General features: G+C 38.2%; 1 protein-coding gene across 1 annotated transcript in view; it reads right to left on the reverse strand.

Moving 5' to 3' along the window:
* CFAP54 (cilia and flagella associated 54) overlaps nucleotides 1–17,485 on the reverse strand; it is a 197,438-nt gene that overhangs the window by 19,129 nt on the left and 160,824 nt on the right. The window contains exons 62-66 of the mRNA XM_012735136.1: nucleotides 16,663–16,886; nucleotides 12,152–12,322; nucleotides 10,724–10,830; nucleotides 9,395–9,536; nucleotides 1,799–1,873 (exon numbers count right to left, since the gene is read on the reverse strand). Of these exons, the coding sequence (XP_012590590.1) occupies nucleotides 1,799–1,873; nucleotides 9,395–9,536; nucleotides 10,724–10,830; nucleotides 12,152–12,322; nucleotides 16,663–16,886 (719 nt within the window). The remainder of the gene's footprint in view (nucleotides 1–1,798; nucleotides 1,874–9,394; nucleotides 9,537–10,723; nucleotides 10,831–12,151; nucleotides 12,323–16,662; nucleotides 16,887–17,485) is intronic.

The raw sequence follows: 17,485 nt of genomic DNA on the forward strand, positions 1-17,485 counted from the left end.
ATTGGAAATCATTTCTCTCCACAAAATGACAGCTCCCATCCCTTTTTGTTTGTTCCATTTGTTTCCCAAGACTTACGAAGGATTTCTGACACACAGTTCATGCTAAATAATTTCACAAAAAAAAATTTGACTAAATAATTTCACAAAAGTGAAAATGAAAATAATTTTACAAAAGGAGAAACAATATTGCCAACAAACCTAGGAATTACATTTAAGCTTATAAAAAGCAAAAATAAAATATGTGAAAAGGTCCTTTTTCACTTGCCACATTTATAAAAGAGGAGGAGACCTAGAGTAGATGAACACATGGGTAATCTGGCCCTTTCATCTACTGCCCCGAGGAGAAAAAAATTGGTGCAATATTTCTGGCTAGTCTTCTTCAGTTGTATATGAAAGGTATGCCAATTCAAAAATTAGCAAAGGTTTGAAAATAAACTTCTCAGAAGATATACAAATGTCCAAAAAGCATATGAAAACAAGTAGCCACTAGGGAAAGGCAATAAAGATACAACTTTATACCCATGAAGATCTCCAATATGTAAAAATGAAGAAAATTAGCATTGGTGAATATGGAGACATTAAAACCCCTGTGCATTGCTAGTGGAAATGTGAAATGGTATAACTGCACAAGAAAACAGTTTGGGGATTCCTCAGAAAATTAAACATAGAATTACTAAATTACTTACCTATTCCACTCCTAGATCTATATTCAAAACAACTGAAAGCAAGGAGTCATATACATGGATACCCATCTTTATAGACCATAACTTACAATTGCCAAAAGGGATAAACAACTCAAATGTCCATCACAGAGGACAACAGGTGTAATATAATCTATAGCACGGAATATTATGTGGCCTTAAAAAAGGAATAGTGTTAGTAATTACTACAACATGGGTGAACTGTGAAAGCATAGTGCTGAAAAAATATGCATCACCAAAGGACTGATATTATAAGATTCCATTATATGGGTACCTAGAATAGCCAAAAAGTAGAATAGAATTGGAAAGTAGAATAGTAAGGTTATCAGGAATTGGGAAAGGAGTTATGTGATCAAGGTTATTTTTTTAGATGAAAAACTTCTAAAGATGGATGATGGAGATAACAGTAAAATATACTTGTAGACCTTGAAGTGTACACTTAAAATGATTAAGACAGTAGATATTACATATATATATATTTACTACATTAAAGTATATACTCTTTTTTTATTTTAAAATTCACTTTTTAAGAAATAATTCTGAAGTGTTAAAGTAGAAAGGTAAAAAATGTACATAATAGAATCTATCAACTTCAAGATCCAGAACAAAGATGTAGTTAAATACAGAAAGCTACAATTGCATAAAAGAGATAAATTTAATCACTAGATATGATCAAATAGACTCAAATAGACTTTTTACATGAAAATGTTTCTATAGCATAAAATTATTGGTAAATAAAAAAAATGCAGAATCCATGTAAAGTATGACCCCACTGATATAACAATTCTGAAGTTCATATATACAAGGAAAAAATTTGAGTTTTCTCCAAAATTTTAATCTTGGGTTCTTGGAGGAGTAGACTAGAGGTGATTTTTTTAAATAATCTTTTTCCTAACTTTCTGTTCTATCTCATTTTTTTAACAAAGAATATTTTTAACCAAAAATAACCATGCTGATTTAAACTCATATTTATCACATTTTCACGTTAATTAAGGAGGGTTAGGCCCTTGATACTTTCATAATACATGTTTTCTGATTTCTATTTCCATAGCAACAGTAATACTGGTGACTGAATCAGAGTTTTAAAAGACACATACCTCAGTTAGTGGTGTTGTCTCTCCATCTCTCAGAAACAGGGTTATTATTTCAGAGCAGCATTCAATAATCATGCACTAGAAATAAAAAAAAAACCACCAATATAGTTAGGTTGATCTTATTGATAAGTTATTAAACAGTTACTTATATATAGTTCATTTGTTGTTTCTGACATCATTGCCAGACACTAACTCCAGGAATGAAATTTAAAGGGATACAGAGGTCACAAACCTTTAAGTGACAGAATTATTGGAAAGGGATGGTCACAAAAGATAAGATTTAACTATGGGTATTACGTTATTTTAGGTTTCTTTCCTTGCACTTCCATAATTAAAATTCATATGCTACAGAAGTATTACAGCTAAGGTAATTCACACAAAATAAAATTTGGGAAAAATCACTTTTCTTTTGAGAAGAGAGTCCTGGAATAAAAAGATTAAGATTCTAGAAAGAGGTTTAAGCAGAGAAGGTTTGGGAATTTGAGAAAGAAATGAAAAGGAAGCAAGATTTGGTATCCGATATCATCCATTGCACAGGCACAGTGATGTTTATTTGTGGACATCTGGACCAAGAGGGAGCTACCTGAACACAGGCTTCCAACAATGAGATTCGCATCACTGTGATTTCATATACATAAGGGCAATGAAGAGAACTAGCATCAGCACTGGTCATATAAAATGAAGGTTCTTGATAAGAGGTTGGAGAAGGAAACCTTTGGGCCAGATGTAAGATGAGGAAGAGGAGGAAACAGACAAGGGAGAACTCAAGCTGTGGGACTGAGTACAACCTTAACATACAATTTCCTCGTTCCATTTCTGGTGAGACCCAATGTATTTTGTTTCCATCCCTTGCCTATTTATGAGCCTACTCATCATGCTCTGACAAATACTGCCTCCCTTGAAAGTCTATTTTAAGTGAACTATGTAAATTGTTATTTTTTACTTAGTTGAAGGAGCAAGGCTGTAAAGCTGTCAGAGAGCAACTCTGCTTACTTAACAATACTGCCAGTATCCAGCAACAAGTTGCTCTTATTCAGAAATGTGAAAATGGTAAAAGTACATTGATTTTAAATTACAACTCACCTATTCTCAATAAAACCTTAAAATAAAGAAATAGAAAATTGAACTCACAGCCCCAATCCATACTATGTTTAAATTTAAATAAATTCACGAGCCTAGAGAAGATTTGATTTTAGAATTCCAATGCTACTGTCAATTCAACTTAGTATATTCCAGACCGTCTATGAAGTGCTGTGGAACACAAAAATAAAGAGACACACCCTATTCTCACAAAATTGACAATAACTGAGAAAGAAAGGTTTGTACACTCTTATGTAAAATACCAAGTAGAATGCACTGGGTAGGAAGTTGGAGAAGGAAACCTTTGGGCCAGATGTAAGAGAAAGAGGAGGGAACACCATGGAAAGTGTTCTAGAAACCTAGAGGTGACAGAGGGTAATTCTAGGTGCAATGAACATCATTTGAGGTGAAGCACTCACACACATCAGAAACTGGCTGGCTCTGTGTTGGCTTGTAAGAGATTTCACTGACTGTTACAACAGAAGTGAAGACAAGGGCCCTCCCTGGTGGCACAGCACTATGAAGCTATCAGCAACCACTGCAGCATGAGTTCAATCCCCTGCCAGGGAACTGACCCACATAGTGCAGCAGACCTTGCCCGACCCACCCATTGCTTCTCCTCAGCAGTGTATTTCAGTGGCTCTTCCTCTCTTCTGCTTCCCTCTCTGTCTCTGGTGAATCCTTTCACCCTTCACACCTCCAGCCGTACCCCAGTTCTTGTATGCATAAATAAATAAATCTTAAAAAAAAAAGAAATGAAGACAGGCAAAGTGCTGAGCACTCCTCAACCCCAACCTGTCAGAGGCCGCTGGAGGGGTGTTGCAAGGACCACGGTGGTGCCTGAGCACAGAATGACTCTTTGTTAATCTCCAGCACTTCCCCCTTAAATGGAAGCATCTCTTGATTCTCCGAGGGATGCCATCTGAGTTGTTTTAAGAATAACAGAGTCAACTCTTTGACTTAGTTGAAATTCTCATCATCTGTTGCTAACCCACCAAGGGGTGCGCTGAACGCCACATTCGCCACATTCGCCACATTCGCCGGAACATAGGAGACTGGGAGATGGCAAGAGAATGAAGCAGGAGCCTGGAGTCTGGAGTCCGAAGTCTGTTTATTAGGACCACCCATGGGTATATATAGGGTCTGTTCATGCAGGGAAAAACAGGAAATGTGCCGGACGCAGGGAGTGGGGTGCATGTTTGTACTGGGCCTGGGGCTACTTGTAGCTTCTACTTGAAACAAAGTAGTGGGCTGCAGCTATTTGCAGGACAGAGTGCACTGTGCTCTGCTGACTTGCTTGTTGGCCTTACTGAGGCGTGTGCTCACCCATGTGCAACATTAGCCAGGGCAGACAGGGGCACTTGGCCTTGGAGTGACAACAGGAGATGTACAGGCAGAAAGAGAAGCCTTAGGGAGCTCACGGCCTGGTGGGAGGAAGAGGAGACAGACTCTCAGAAGAACGGGATAAGATCAGAGAGCAGGCAGCTCTCAATCCCACCCATCTCTTCAATCCTGTCTCCCCATTCTGTCTGATCTAACTCCAACTACAGCTGATGCGTCATTGTCCCCTAAATACAACCTTCAGTTCCATGACTTCACATCTCATCTGCTGTGTGCTCAGTCTGAAACAAGTATTCTCCAGATTGGTATGTCTTCGACTGTCCCACTTTGCTAAGAGAGGCCCACCAGATGGCTGAGTTCACACAAATGACATCTGATATCTATGGCCATACTCATACAAGATAATATCCTCTATGATAGGGATTTAGTTGTATTGATTCCTGCAATCTCTGTCTACCCAAACAAACTGGTAAAATTTTGCACATAATAGGTTCTTTAAAAATTTGTTAGTTGGTGCTAATGTCCAAATGCATTTTGCTCTGTTTTCATAATGCTTTAATATTTGGGATAGATTGACTATATCCTAAATTTTATTGCACTGTATATAATCCATATTTATTTCCATTTTAAAAAATGCCTGCATAACTCACCTTCAGTGACTTGGTTAACATGTTAAGCTTTCCACACAGGTAAGCTATCATTCCAAAAGTCAAAAAAAAAATCCAAAAAATCAGAAAAGTCTGAATCTTTCATATGATTTAAAGCACCGATAATGCACCTGTAGATACCTCTAATTCTGTGAATGACAAGTTAAAATAACCCAGCCATTCTGAGTCAGTGTTATCATTTTAAGGAAAAGGACATACAAGGTTTTCAAGCCAGAAGTAATTAGAACACCTGTTCTGAAGCTTCCCCAATAAAGCTTAAATTAGTATCTGTGTTCTGAAGTTCTTGGCTTATTTCAGATAGACAGGGGTGAGGGGGAGGCAGGGAGAACAGTAAAGGAGTGAGAAAAAGAACATGATTCAATAACCCCTATATCGACAATAGGCATATTTTCTGGAACATTTATAGTCAATAACTCACCAAAAATCCATACTATTAGAAATAAATATTTTAGATTATAAAGGTTATGAAATTCTGTCCAACTCCAGACCAGAATTGATCTTTTCAAGTGTCCTAGTTAACTTCTAATTAGCTCCAAGTGAAGGTTGTCATGACAACATACTGGCAGATTTAGTCAATGGGATTTATTTAATAAAACCCAGAATCTAGCTGCTTCTTTGTATAAATATTGGGTAGTATACTGAGAAAAAAGAAAATTATACATGACTTTCATTTTTCAACTTCCAAAATTTGTGAACTAATTTGTTTTTCTTCAATTTGGTGACTGTCATACATAGAATCAACAGAACTGGAGCCAACTTAAAATGTCCTACTTAATGCTAAGGAAAAGCTCTCTTAGTTGGAGAAGAAAATGAACTAAAAAACACAACAGAGGGCATGAAAACTGAAATAAGTTTGTTCTACTCAATGACTGATCTACTCACTCATACCATTCTGGTCAGATGACATGAAAACAAGCCACAAATCCTGACTGAGACTAGGCAGGAGGAGACTAGACCTCTTCCTGTTTCCAAGGCCTCGCATTTATCCATGATTTCTTTAATCATCTACTTCTTGGCTCCAACTTACTTTTTTATTTTTCACATTTAGACTCTGTGATAAATTGGGATACTGACATTGACAACTAGGGAAATTCGGATAACTCTCATTCCAATCAAAGGCCCCTGTCTCCATTGCAAAGTGAAACTGAAGTGGAAGAACTGCTTTTAGAGATTAGAACCAGAAAAAGTTGTGACCTGTCCTAGATAGTAGAGCTGAGTGGCAGAGCACAACCTTGAGCCCTCAACTCTTTTTTTTATATACCAGATGATGTCACTCATGTGGACTATAAGGAATGAAAACAAAGGAGGGTCCTCCCTGGTAGCTCAACTGGTTAAAGCACAACACTATGAAGCTATCACAGCCACTGCAGCATGAGTTCAATCCCTGGCCAGGAAGGTGACCCACATGTCATGGCAGACCTCTCCTGACCCACCTGCTGCTCCCCTCAGTAGTGGATTTCAGTCAGTCTCTGGTGAATCCTCTCACCCCTCAACTCCTGGCCTGTACCCCAGTTCCATATGTATAAATAAATCTATAAAAAAGAAAACAAAGGAATAGGCAAAACTAAATCAAAGCAATCCCTAGAAATCTGCCTGTGAAAATGAGGCTCCCAGAGCATGAACACGGTGGGGTGAAGAGCAAAGAGGGTAAGGAACCCAGTGGATTACGGTGGAAGATCACGGGTGCTCTGGTGGTGACTATGGTGTTTGTCTATCCTTTAACTCACATACAATGTTGCAACCCAGTATTACCTCGATAAAAAAAATAATAAAACTAAATAAATAAAACTTTATTTTTACAAATGCTCACTATACTGCCTCAGGCAATCTGAGCTAAAAGGACAAGTGGGTTCAGTAGAAAATAATCATTTCCACATATAGAGTGTAGAGCAGAGGTTTAGGACAGTTTGGGCAAAGAATATTCTAAATTGTGTCTCAAAGAGAGCAATCAGATAAGTGTACTCTGTGACTGAAAAACTGTGACTGTAAGTGACCTATAAAAGAAGTATAAGAAAATGAAACAAGAGCTGTGCTCTTCTTGGAAACTGACAGGATAAGGATTCACTTTATGAAAAAGAATACATAAATATATAATCTCCTGAGTTTGAGATATGTGGTCTATTGGGAGATGTATCGCATATACTCGCTACATCAATAATATCATTAAATTCCTGGTAATTCTTGTTGGAACAGCTGAGGCTGCTAGAAAGGATGCACAACCGAAATTCTAAGAAAGCAGTTCTATGATAACTTCAAGCACACAGCAGATGAGACGCCAGTGCTGGCAAGTGGCATTTTGAAAAGGTTAGCTTTTCTAACCTGATGAAGCCCCTTAGAGCTGGGCTTGTTGCTTTCACAATAATTAAAAATGCACTCGCTCAGCCTCCCGGTAAGTTCTGACTGAAAATGCAACAGGTAGGGTCAGAAAATAGCAGAATGGCCAACCTTTTACATCCTAAGAGTGTGTAGGTGAGGCAACTAAGGAAGAGGCCATATCAACACTATTCTTAAGAGTTAAAAGTGCTATGAAGCTCTCTGCAGCCACTGCAGCATCAATTTGATCCCTAGCCAGGGGGTGACCCACATGGTACAGCAGGCCTCTCCTGACCTACCCACTGTTCCCCTCAGCAGTGTATTTCAGTCATTCTACCTGTTCTGGTCCCCACTCTTTCTGGTGAGTCTTCTACCCACCCCCACTTCCAGCTGCACCCTAGCTCTTATGTGCATAAATAAACCTAAAAAAATTAAAAAGAATTAAAAGTACTTTATCACTGGAAACTAGTTCAAGATTAACCTAACAGAATGTGATTTAAGAAAAAGACACAATAGACCAAAAATAATCATCCGAAAAACTTTCAGAGAAGGATAACAGAGATGGCCCCAAATGACCGGAGATTCAACCAAGATAGCATCCAGAGAGGACCCAGAATCAGAAATACCTGGTCCATAGTTCTTGGAGACAACCAGCTGTCAACTGGAGCAAGAAAAAAAGGCCCAAAAGAAATTTTTAAAAAAGAAAGGAAAAAATAATTGAAAAAGGGGAAAAACTGAAAAAAAAAATCTATGGATGAACACACACAAAAATGTGATGTAATGATCCAAAGGAAGACAGCTCAGAAAAATCAAATCTTATACAAGAACATAAACGTGGTTCAGTATTCGCCTTAGTTGTGAACACTGCTTCCAGGTCTCTGATAATGTAAGCACTGACTATTGATTTAACTAAATACCAATATTGGAAGGAAAGGGCGAGGTATTGAAGAGAAGTCAGACAGCTCCATCCTCTCTCCTTCAGAATATCTGACTTTCTTCCTTTCATGCCAGTAGCCGAGAAATGCTAGCAGCGCATGTGACATATTTGATCATTGACATGCTAGGGAATGAGATGATGGAAACTTGAAGAGCCAGTGTGTGGTTTGCTACCTGAGTCTCGCCTGCCTCCTAGCTGCACCATATGATGCTCCAGCCTAGATTGTGTAAGGAAAGATGGGAGCTAGGACCCCATAGCCACACTCAGATCTGAAAATGTTTTGTTACCTTGTTTTACGTGACTTATAGGACATAGTATTTAAACACGTTTAACTGAATAACAAAAGAAAGGCCCCTGAGAGAGGTGAAAAGTGGTTGCCTCTGCAGAACAGGACTGTGGAGTGAGAAGTTAGGCAGAGGATTCTCTGTTTTCATTTTAAACCTTTAAGATCAATTTGGTCGTAACAACGCCACAACAAATACAAAATATGCATCTCAAAGTGGACTGATGTACAAGTGGAGTTGAAAAGCAAATGAGAAGGCGAGAGCATGTGTGAGCTTTTCCCCTCCTTTCCACATAGAGTGAGGGGGCTGTCTTCTTCCGCTCTTGAAAAAGGCAGCCACTTCCGGTTCCTTTCAGACACATCAGAAGTTTACTTCTAGGAGAGTGGAGTGAGGGATCTCACTGGTGAGATGGAGAAGGGTAATAGAACATGCCACGCTCAGCCCTTCTGGACAATCTTAGTTTGGAAGGCACCCTGTGTAGGGCATGTCTCTGCTCCTGTGTGAAGTAGACCCAGGGGATTGAGTCAGGGCACAGGATGTAGGGGGACCCTGTGGTTATACAGATGACTGTATAGCTAGGTGGCATGTCTGGCTAATTCAGTTATGAAATATTAATAAGTTCATTTGGCCCAAATCCAAAGTCATGTTCACTAATCAAGTATCATCAGTAATGATGCTGACATATTGTGATCTCCATATTGTGTCCTTGTTTTCTATAGTTTAAGAACTCAGGAAGAGTAGAAGGAAAATCACCTTTCCCAACATGCAAACATCAGTCATTCAAAAAAATCCAGCTGTGATATCAGACTCATAACGCATTGCCATGCCTGTACAATAAAAACTATTTAAACTATTTAAACTGTTTAAAATAAATAGAAGGCAATAAAAGAAGAAAGAAAAAAATCATTTAAATAATTACATCTAACAACCTTCACCCTGCAGTAGTGATGTGATTTTCCATTATTTAAAAACTTACTTCCATTTCTTTATCAACTGAGGTGTCCTCCATTTCTTGTACCTGAGATACAGTTTCACTTGAAGTTACTTCAGGGCTTGTTGGCAATGAAATTTCAGCAATTTGCGTAAGATTAGATAGTTTCTCATGAATTGAAATGACTCTAAAAATAACAAATGTATGTGTATTTTATTTGAAAAGCTAACCAAGGCATGCATTTATTCTGACAGCCAGCGATATGTGTAACACAAACCCTTGGTTATTTTAACATTGAGTTTTCTGACATCCTCAAATGTCATCTGTTCCATCAATGTTCAAGAAACATGAGTAAAGACACAATTCTAACCCTATAATGTTTATGATTCAGTTGTACACTCAGATGGACATATAATTACTAATTGGAAAACGCACAATGAAAGAAATGTATACATCCACAATATCGCTAACACTGAAAATAAATAAATACCTACATGAGTAAATTAACTGTCCACAATGACAAAATATTTACTCCAACATACATCTTACTGCCTTTATCTAACTGACCTGAAGGCAAAAAATTATGACAAGTTAGCAATGGTTGCAAAAGGCTAATCAATGAGCCCAAAACAGAAAGATCTGAAACAGGAGGGGGGAAGAGTAGAGAACAGAGTAAGAGGAGAGGATGGGGGTGTGGTGAAGGACTGTGCTAGGAAAACAAGGGAGACTGTACCTGAGGGGTGAAAAAATAAACAAGGGTGTTTACAAAACGGAAAAACGAACAAGCGTTACATAAAAAAGAAAGGAATCTGGTCGAGGGAAATAGCTGGAAAGAGTAACCCAGCATGAGCCCAAGTTTGAAGGAGGGGAAAGAAAAACTGGCTGAGAGAGAGAATTTTGACTTAGGAACTCTATATAAAGTAAGACTGGGTCCAGAGGGAGGGGGAGGTGAGGAAAGTGATGGCCTTTGGGCTTAATTTTGCAAACCATTGTAGAGTCCATTCAGCATTTTGAAACCCCAAAATTACAAGCAGAGTCACGGTACCAACATCTTTAAACTATGTAATCTTTATGAAATGTCAGAGCCTTTCCGAGATACTCTTTACTACTATTACTGCTTTCTTAGGGAAGAGTCAGAGTGAGGCAGAGAGAGGTTAAGAAGCCTGTCCAAGGTCACACAGCTAACTGACATTTGACCAAAGCAGACTGGATTCAGTGTTCATGCTCTTGACCACTGCAAAATCATACATTTGTAAATACATGGACAATTTTCCTGAAAGCCTGTTTGTGATTTATCTTGTGTACTACTGAAACAGCCTGTATAGAAATCATAGCGAAGAGAGTTAGCATTGTAGATAATCCATTTTTACTTGCCTGTAGAGTGGAACCCAAAAAGAGCCAACAAATAGCTGACTGTAAGTGGTACATTTAATATCTGTAATCTTCAGAGGCTTCATATTATATGCATATAACAATAAGACCTACAAGAAAATTAAAAGGCATATAAAATGTGACATCAAAATTATACTTTGCCTCAAAAAAGGTGGCGGCAGCTCTCAAATGAATATATTTTAAAAGTTTTTCTCTGAGAGAACAAAATGAGGGTTTTTCAATTCATGTTAATGAAAGATAATATGAACAAGCATTGTGTAAAAGTTGTGAGAGGAAAAGAAATGCCATTTGATACTAATATTAGATTATTTTTGGAGAGTGACATTTTGCACTGCAGTTAAGTTTAAATTTCAGACTTTGAAGACCCTCTAACAATTCTAAAAATATAGCTGGTGGCCCTCCCTGGTGGCGCAGTGGGTTAAAGCACAGCACTAAGAAGCTAAAGCCACTTCTGCATGAGTTCGATTCCCGGCTGCCCCGTACGTAGGTGACCACATGGCACGGCAGACCTCTCCTGACCCGCCCGCTGCTCCCCTCAGCAGTGGACTTCATCGATCTGCCTGCTCTGCTCCTCACTCTGTCTCTGGTAAAGCCTCTCACCACCCCTGAGCCTCTGGCCTGTACCCCAGCTCTGTATGCACAAATAAATAAATCTTAAAAAAAGAAATTAATATATATATATATATATATCTTGCTGGTGAATATTCAGCTTTGTTTGCTGTCCCTTTTCAATATATACCTTTCCATCCATGGCTATGGGCATAGATGCACATCTCTTCTGCTGCCCCCTTCCCCTTCTCTCCCTTCTCCTATTCTCACACAGCTTTCCAAAGCCCATCTCTAAGATAAAACTCCTCCTAAACACTCATGTTCTAGTAATTTCCCAGATGCCTGAATTCTGGCAATTCTTAGAATTAATCCCCCAGATGTAATAACAAGTGACTGCCATGGTTTCACAGAATTCTAGCTTCACATAACCTTAGAAATGGCCTCGTGTGAGCTCATTCTAGATAGAAGAGGGCTGAGAATCGGAGCTGTTACCCAATTTGAGTTTATCTCAAGACCACAAGGTTGATCTAGTAACATAAAATCAATTAACAATGGAAAGAAAAATCATAAAGCTATCTTAACTGACATAGTAAAAGATTCATGATGAAAACATCTTAGCAATATGGAAAAAGAAAGCTAAACATCACATAGGATTGTGACACATTAATAACTCTACCTTTATGATTAGGAAAATGATCAACTTGAATCAGACTTGCCCAAGATATCAGAGTTATTTTCAAATTCATTGTAATAGACAATACAGATTCCATACATTATATCTTTTTTTAAATAATCTTCAGTTGATAATGGACTTAATAGGTTTCATAACAAAATGCAAGACATGGTATTTATGTCACATACCATTGGTTCTGTTTCCTTTGGAGATCTTTCCAGGGGAGGAATGTACCACTGAAAGCAAAGCTCTTTGTTTAAAGCATGGGTTGCCATCTCTGATGTTGCCATGCAGCCATCAGACTGGCTGGCACTGAGCTTTAATGATAAATTGGAATGTAGAGAATTTTCATGACCTATCTGGGGAACAAACAAAAACATCAGTATAATTGCTGGTAATGAATTTCATTCAATATTTAAAACATTCATTCAATATTCATTCCATATTGGCTAGTTTAGAAAACTCTGGGAATCGTCTCAACTTGTTTTATGGGAATAAATCTTGAAATTACTCCTGGATTAACACAGAAAAGATTCTTTTACAGGAAAATGTGCTACAAAACCTACTGGACTCCACAAATGTCTTCCATTTCAGTGAGCCTCCCAGAGTAAAAATTTAGAAGAGACTACATCCAGACTGTCATTTCTGTGTCAAAGTCATCAACAACTCTTAAGAGCATCGAAATATTTTCTGACTTACTCACTGTTGAAACACTCACACACTGATAGGGTAGTTATAATTTATTTCTTCAATTGCTTTCTTTGGAGTGCCATATACAAAATAAGACATATTTTACTCTAAAATATTAAAATTCTTTGTCCTGGTCTATCTTTATTTGAATGTTGCCAAATTTAAGTTCACTCTTAGTAAATCTAAGCCCAGCATCTTTTGATGAAACTTAGTCACTAAATCAAGAGTTTTCACTAAATCAAGAGACAAATGGGCAGAATGTAATTTGATAAATTACTGGTTTTTAAATTACCAAAGCAAAATATGATTGTCATTTATCAATATTAGTATAGCTAGAGAGGTGATCATGATAAGATCTCAAGTCTAAAAAGGACCTTCTTCAGTGGAGTACAAACTCTTTTATTATGCAAAGATTACATGATGGTAGCTGGAAAAGAGTCCTATTAATATCTTGACATCTAAGTATCTCAGTATTCAAGGTTTGGTGATCAAGGAGAACACATCAGAACACCAGGCCACAAAGAAATGCCTGTTGTTTTTAGAAGGCTTTGTACCTCCCATTATTTCTGAACCTATTCAAGATATAAGCCTGTCAATGCAAGTCTTCAAAATAAAACAAAGATAAGGATACTGACCTTTCAAGTTGTCTACTGCTAAAAGAAAAAATATATCTTGACTGAAATTTAATATTAAAGGTGGAAACTTTTCAAAAAATATCTAGAGGTTATCCTAAAAGGATCTCAAAAGCCAGATTCATTTATAAGTACTCTGATAGTAAAACCACAACCCAAAGGTATAAAAAGCAGGATTATTGTGATTAAATAATTATTTAAAGGTGCTTAATTAAGAATAATTCTATGCCAGGCAGTTCTCCAAAATGTCAAGTAAATAATTCATTCAAAAAATAATTTTTCATATTTTTTCACATCAGAGTGCTTTTCAGAGGCTCCGACAACTATTTTAGAAAAACATTCATATTGAATAACCAGCGAAGTGGGGGAAAACGACAGGCAAGTCTCTTCTATTTCAACATATGCAGTTTTTATGACCATGATTGTCTAATAATGGTAGCACAAGTCGCTATCAATATAGGCACTTAATTTAAAAAAAAAAAAAAAACCATAGTATCTAGTTACTAATAGAATTACCTACATATGCTAACTGATGGACTGTCCACTGAGTACTGTTTATATATTTAATTTGTTCTTGAGAAGGAATGCGGTCAGCAAGTTTGCCAGAACTCTTGTCAGCCACAGCCCCGCCAGCAACAAATCATTTTGCACTAGTAAATGCCCTAACATGACTACTCTCGGTACACAGTGTGCATGGATAACTCAGCATTGGGCACACTTTTAATCATACCCTCTTGGAGGGGAATTTTTAACACCATGTGTTTGCCACCTTTGTTTTTCCATCACAAAGCTTTAGTACATTTGACAACATGCAGATACCCACAAATGATGGTCACGACACATAACCATGATGATTCCAGAAAGACGTCTACTTCTTTGGGGCTACAGGGAGGGAGGCAAGCTTAAGTATCAAATTATGGAAAGAGTTTGATTGAAATAGCCTCCTGAGTGATTAAGGGCTCAAAATGTTATTATAAAAATCAAACAAGCTTGGCGTTTGTTTTTTAAAAAAAAAAATCTGAAAGGCTTTATGCTCGTTAGCTGTCTACCCCAGTGAAACAAACACATGATTATGTGGCTTGCACCTGTCAGACAAGTGACAGTGATCTCCAAAACTGATTATCCTGGGAGAGTGTTACACTAATTATATCAAAAAAAGAAAAGAGCAAACAGGGTAAAACAACTCTTTGATAACATTGCTGCCATTAGAAATGTCACAGGTATTTACAATGTACTCAGGGTTGTAACTGAAGCATGGCCCTGAGGAACTGGGTAATGATAGGCTGCCCCTCGTACTCCAACAGAGCTCCATTCGGAATGGTATTTAAGAAGTCACGTAGTATTTTCCAAACTCTTATGAAATATTCAGAAAAATACATCCATTAAATCTATGGTTCTCAACATTCTCTGTTCCCAGCTCCAAAACAATCAGGATGCCTGTTTACTTGGCAGTAGTCCTTGAAGGTGGTTTCACCTCCCATTAGGGGTGAATCTGACCCCAGTGGTATATGAAAAGGACTTTATTCCACTCCTACTGTTTCCTTCTAAGTGAAGGGCTGGACATTAACATCACATTCCTGGCCTTTCTCTTCTTCTTGTGATTGGTACATTTAGGGGGAAGAGTTTTGGATATGCCTAGTTCTGATGTTCCTTCCTGGGTGTAAACCTATTTGCAGGAATGAACATTCCCTGTTCCTTCAATCAACAGATAAAAAGGAGCTGATGGTGTCACTGCTCTGCAGGTTTTAAGGACAAACACAAGACAACCTATAGCTGCATTGGTATATTTGTCTTCTTTGCTGTTCACTGCTAGAAGAGATAAACATAATCAATGCCCTACAATATCAGCTTTGTGACTCATAATGGTGGGTGCTTTTAAGTCTCAATCAGTTTTACTCTTTTGGCTTATTTCTCAAGTGATTCAGAATATGAATGGTAAACAGGGTGTTAAGAATTAGGCATCTCTATGTCAGTACTAATATATATATATATATATTTACCAGGGAATACTTATCATCACCCAGCTCTTACTCAAAAGATATGATTTTTTTTAGTGTATTATTAACTACCTAAAACATCAGGTTACCAGATTCTACTAGGAAAAGATGGGCCAAATATCCTGATTTGGACCACACCACATTTCAGGTCATTTCTCTAGAGCAGCTGATGATAGAAACATGGACATGTCTAGTAGGAGCGGGTCTACAATGGTGCAAACTACAGTTGAAATGACAAAGCCCCAAATGAACATACTTTAGAACAATGAATGATTCCCCCTCCCCCCCAGTTTTGCAATAATTCTAGACAAATGACTTGATGGATGCATTTCACAAGTAAATATTGGGAAGTTACAACAGACTACATCCACTTGCGTTTTCTACTAGAATCTCAAACTCAGTATCAGGTACCAAGCAGAATACACCACAAATGTTCCCATCGTCCTGCTTCCTCCCCACCTGCTGACAGAAATGTGGTGGACTGGCCTTTTGTCTTTCCCTCTTCACTTTCCACCTCTGAAGTGTCACTATGTTGTTTTTTTTTTGGTTTGTCTGTTTCCAGTTTGATCTAAGCTAACACTTCTTATGCCCATCTCTTTCCACTCATGATACTCTAAGTTCCACTACTTCCTTATCTCTTTTGAGCTTGCTCCCTTTCATCTGTCCTTTGGCAAGCAGCCCTGTACATTATTAAAAATACAGATGATGTGTTTTGATTTTTTTAAAGACTTATTTCTGCATACAGAACTGGGGTACAGGCCAGAGGTTCAGGGGCAGTGAGAGGATTCACCTGAGACAGAGTAGGGAGCAGAACAGGCTGACTGCCTAAGTACACTGCTGAGGGGGAGCAGTGGGCAAGACAGGAGAGGTCTGCTGCGCCATGTAGATCTCCTCTGGTGTGAGGGAGCGAACTCATGCTGAAGTGGCTGCGGCTAGCTTCATAGTGCTGCACTTTAACCCGTTGTGACACCAGAGAGGGCCCTCAGTCTAGTTTTCTTATAAAGTAACTGCTTATATTGAAGTGCATGTAACATCTTGACAAGATAGCTGCTTAGATGTTATATACACAAATAGAGAAATGATGCATACTAGGTGCAAAAATTGACAAAATAGCTGCCTGAGATGTTACATACAGAAGTAGAGAAATGATGCATATTAGGTACAAAAAGTAATTTTGAGACATTTTGAAGATGTATGACAACCAAACGTCGGAAGTGTAAACTCTCATAACATTCCAGATGTTTGGTTGGATTCCCTATCTGGTGAAAGAGAAATGAGCTTTCCCAGAAATCTTTGTGCCACCATTGGGATTAATGCTCTTCATTCAGAAATATAAAGATGCTTATAAGACATTTCAAAAAATATATTTTAAAACATTACCTTGTGTGATGACTCATAGATGACTTTTTCTGAAAAAGGTAGATAATCCAACCCTTGAAGTAGTTCTTTTGGAAATTCGTCAATACAGGAGGAAGAATACAGCTGTAAGAATCTTTTAAGGAAAAAATGCATTTCTTTTTGACGCAAAATCAACCCAGAGTTGAACAAGGATGTGAGAAGTGTATCATCCGGCAAAGTAATTCCCGATTCCGGCTTTAGAGATGCTTAAGGAAGAAAAATAACTTAATTTAGAGCCATGCTAGAAAAGAGAATGATCTCAGTATCACTGGCATTGCTTCACAAGCCACTGTTTTGCATGTCCCCTCTCAGCTGGGGCTGCCAGTGACGGTCTGCTAACAATCAGCTTCCACACTAATGGAATTGCTTCTTGACAAAGGAAGGAAAGAAAATCTCAGAAGTTTGTGAGGAATTGCTTCGAAATCCAAGCCTGAACAATGAAAAACAGAAATCCTATCGAACTTCCCTATTAGCCGGGTCTACCCAAGAGAGATCTTAAAGCAAGAATTTGCATGCAAGAAATGTCTTTAACTATCCAGGACACAAGGGAAAGAATGGATAAAATGTGATAGAGCTGCGGAGGTGAATTAATAAATAGGAAGAGCCATGGACAAGTGACCCCAGTCTGGCTGGGCATCTTTGGTGGGAAGAAAGCAAACATGTAGACTGTCTCATGAAGGGACTAGGAAACTAGAATGCTTCCTACCTCAACAGCTGCAGGTTACTCTTTGGTGTGTGGGATACTTGACCTTTCTGGGCTGTCCTGCCTATGGGCAGGCAAGCCTCATTATCTTCAGAGGAAGCC

Source organism: Condylura cristata, unplaced genomic scaffold (assembly GCF_000260355.1).
Source record: "Condylura cristata isolate star-nosed mole 26May11 unplaced genomic scaffold, ConCri1.0 scaffold00004, whole genome shotgun sequence".
NCBI classification, from domain to species: domain Eukaryota; kingdom Metazoa; phylum Chordata; class Mammalia; order Eulipotyphla; family Talpidae; genus Condylura; species Condylura cristata.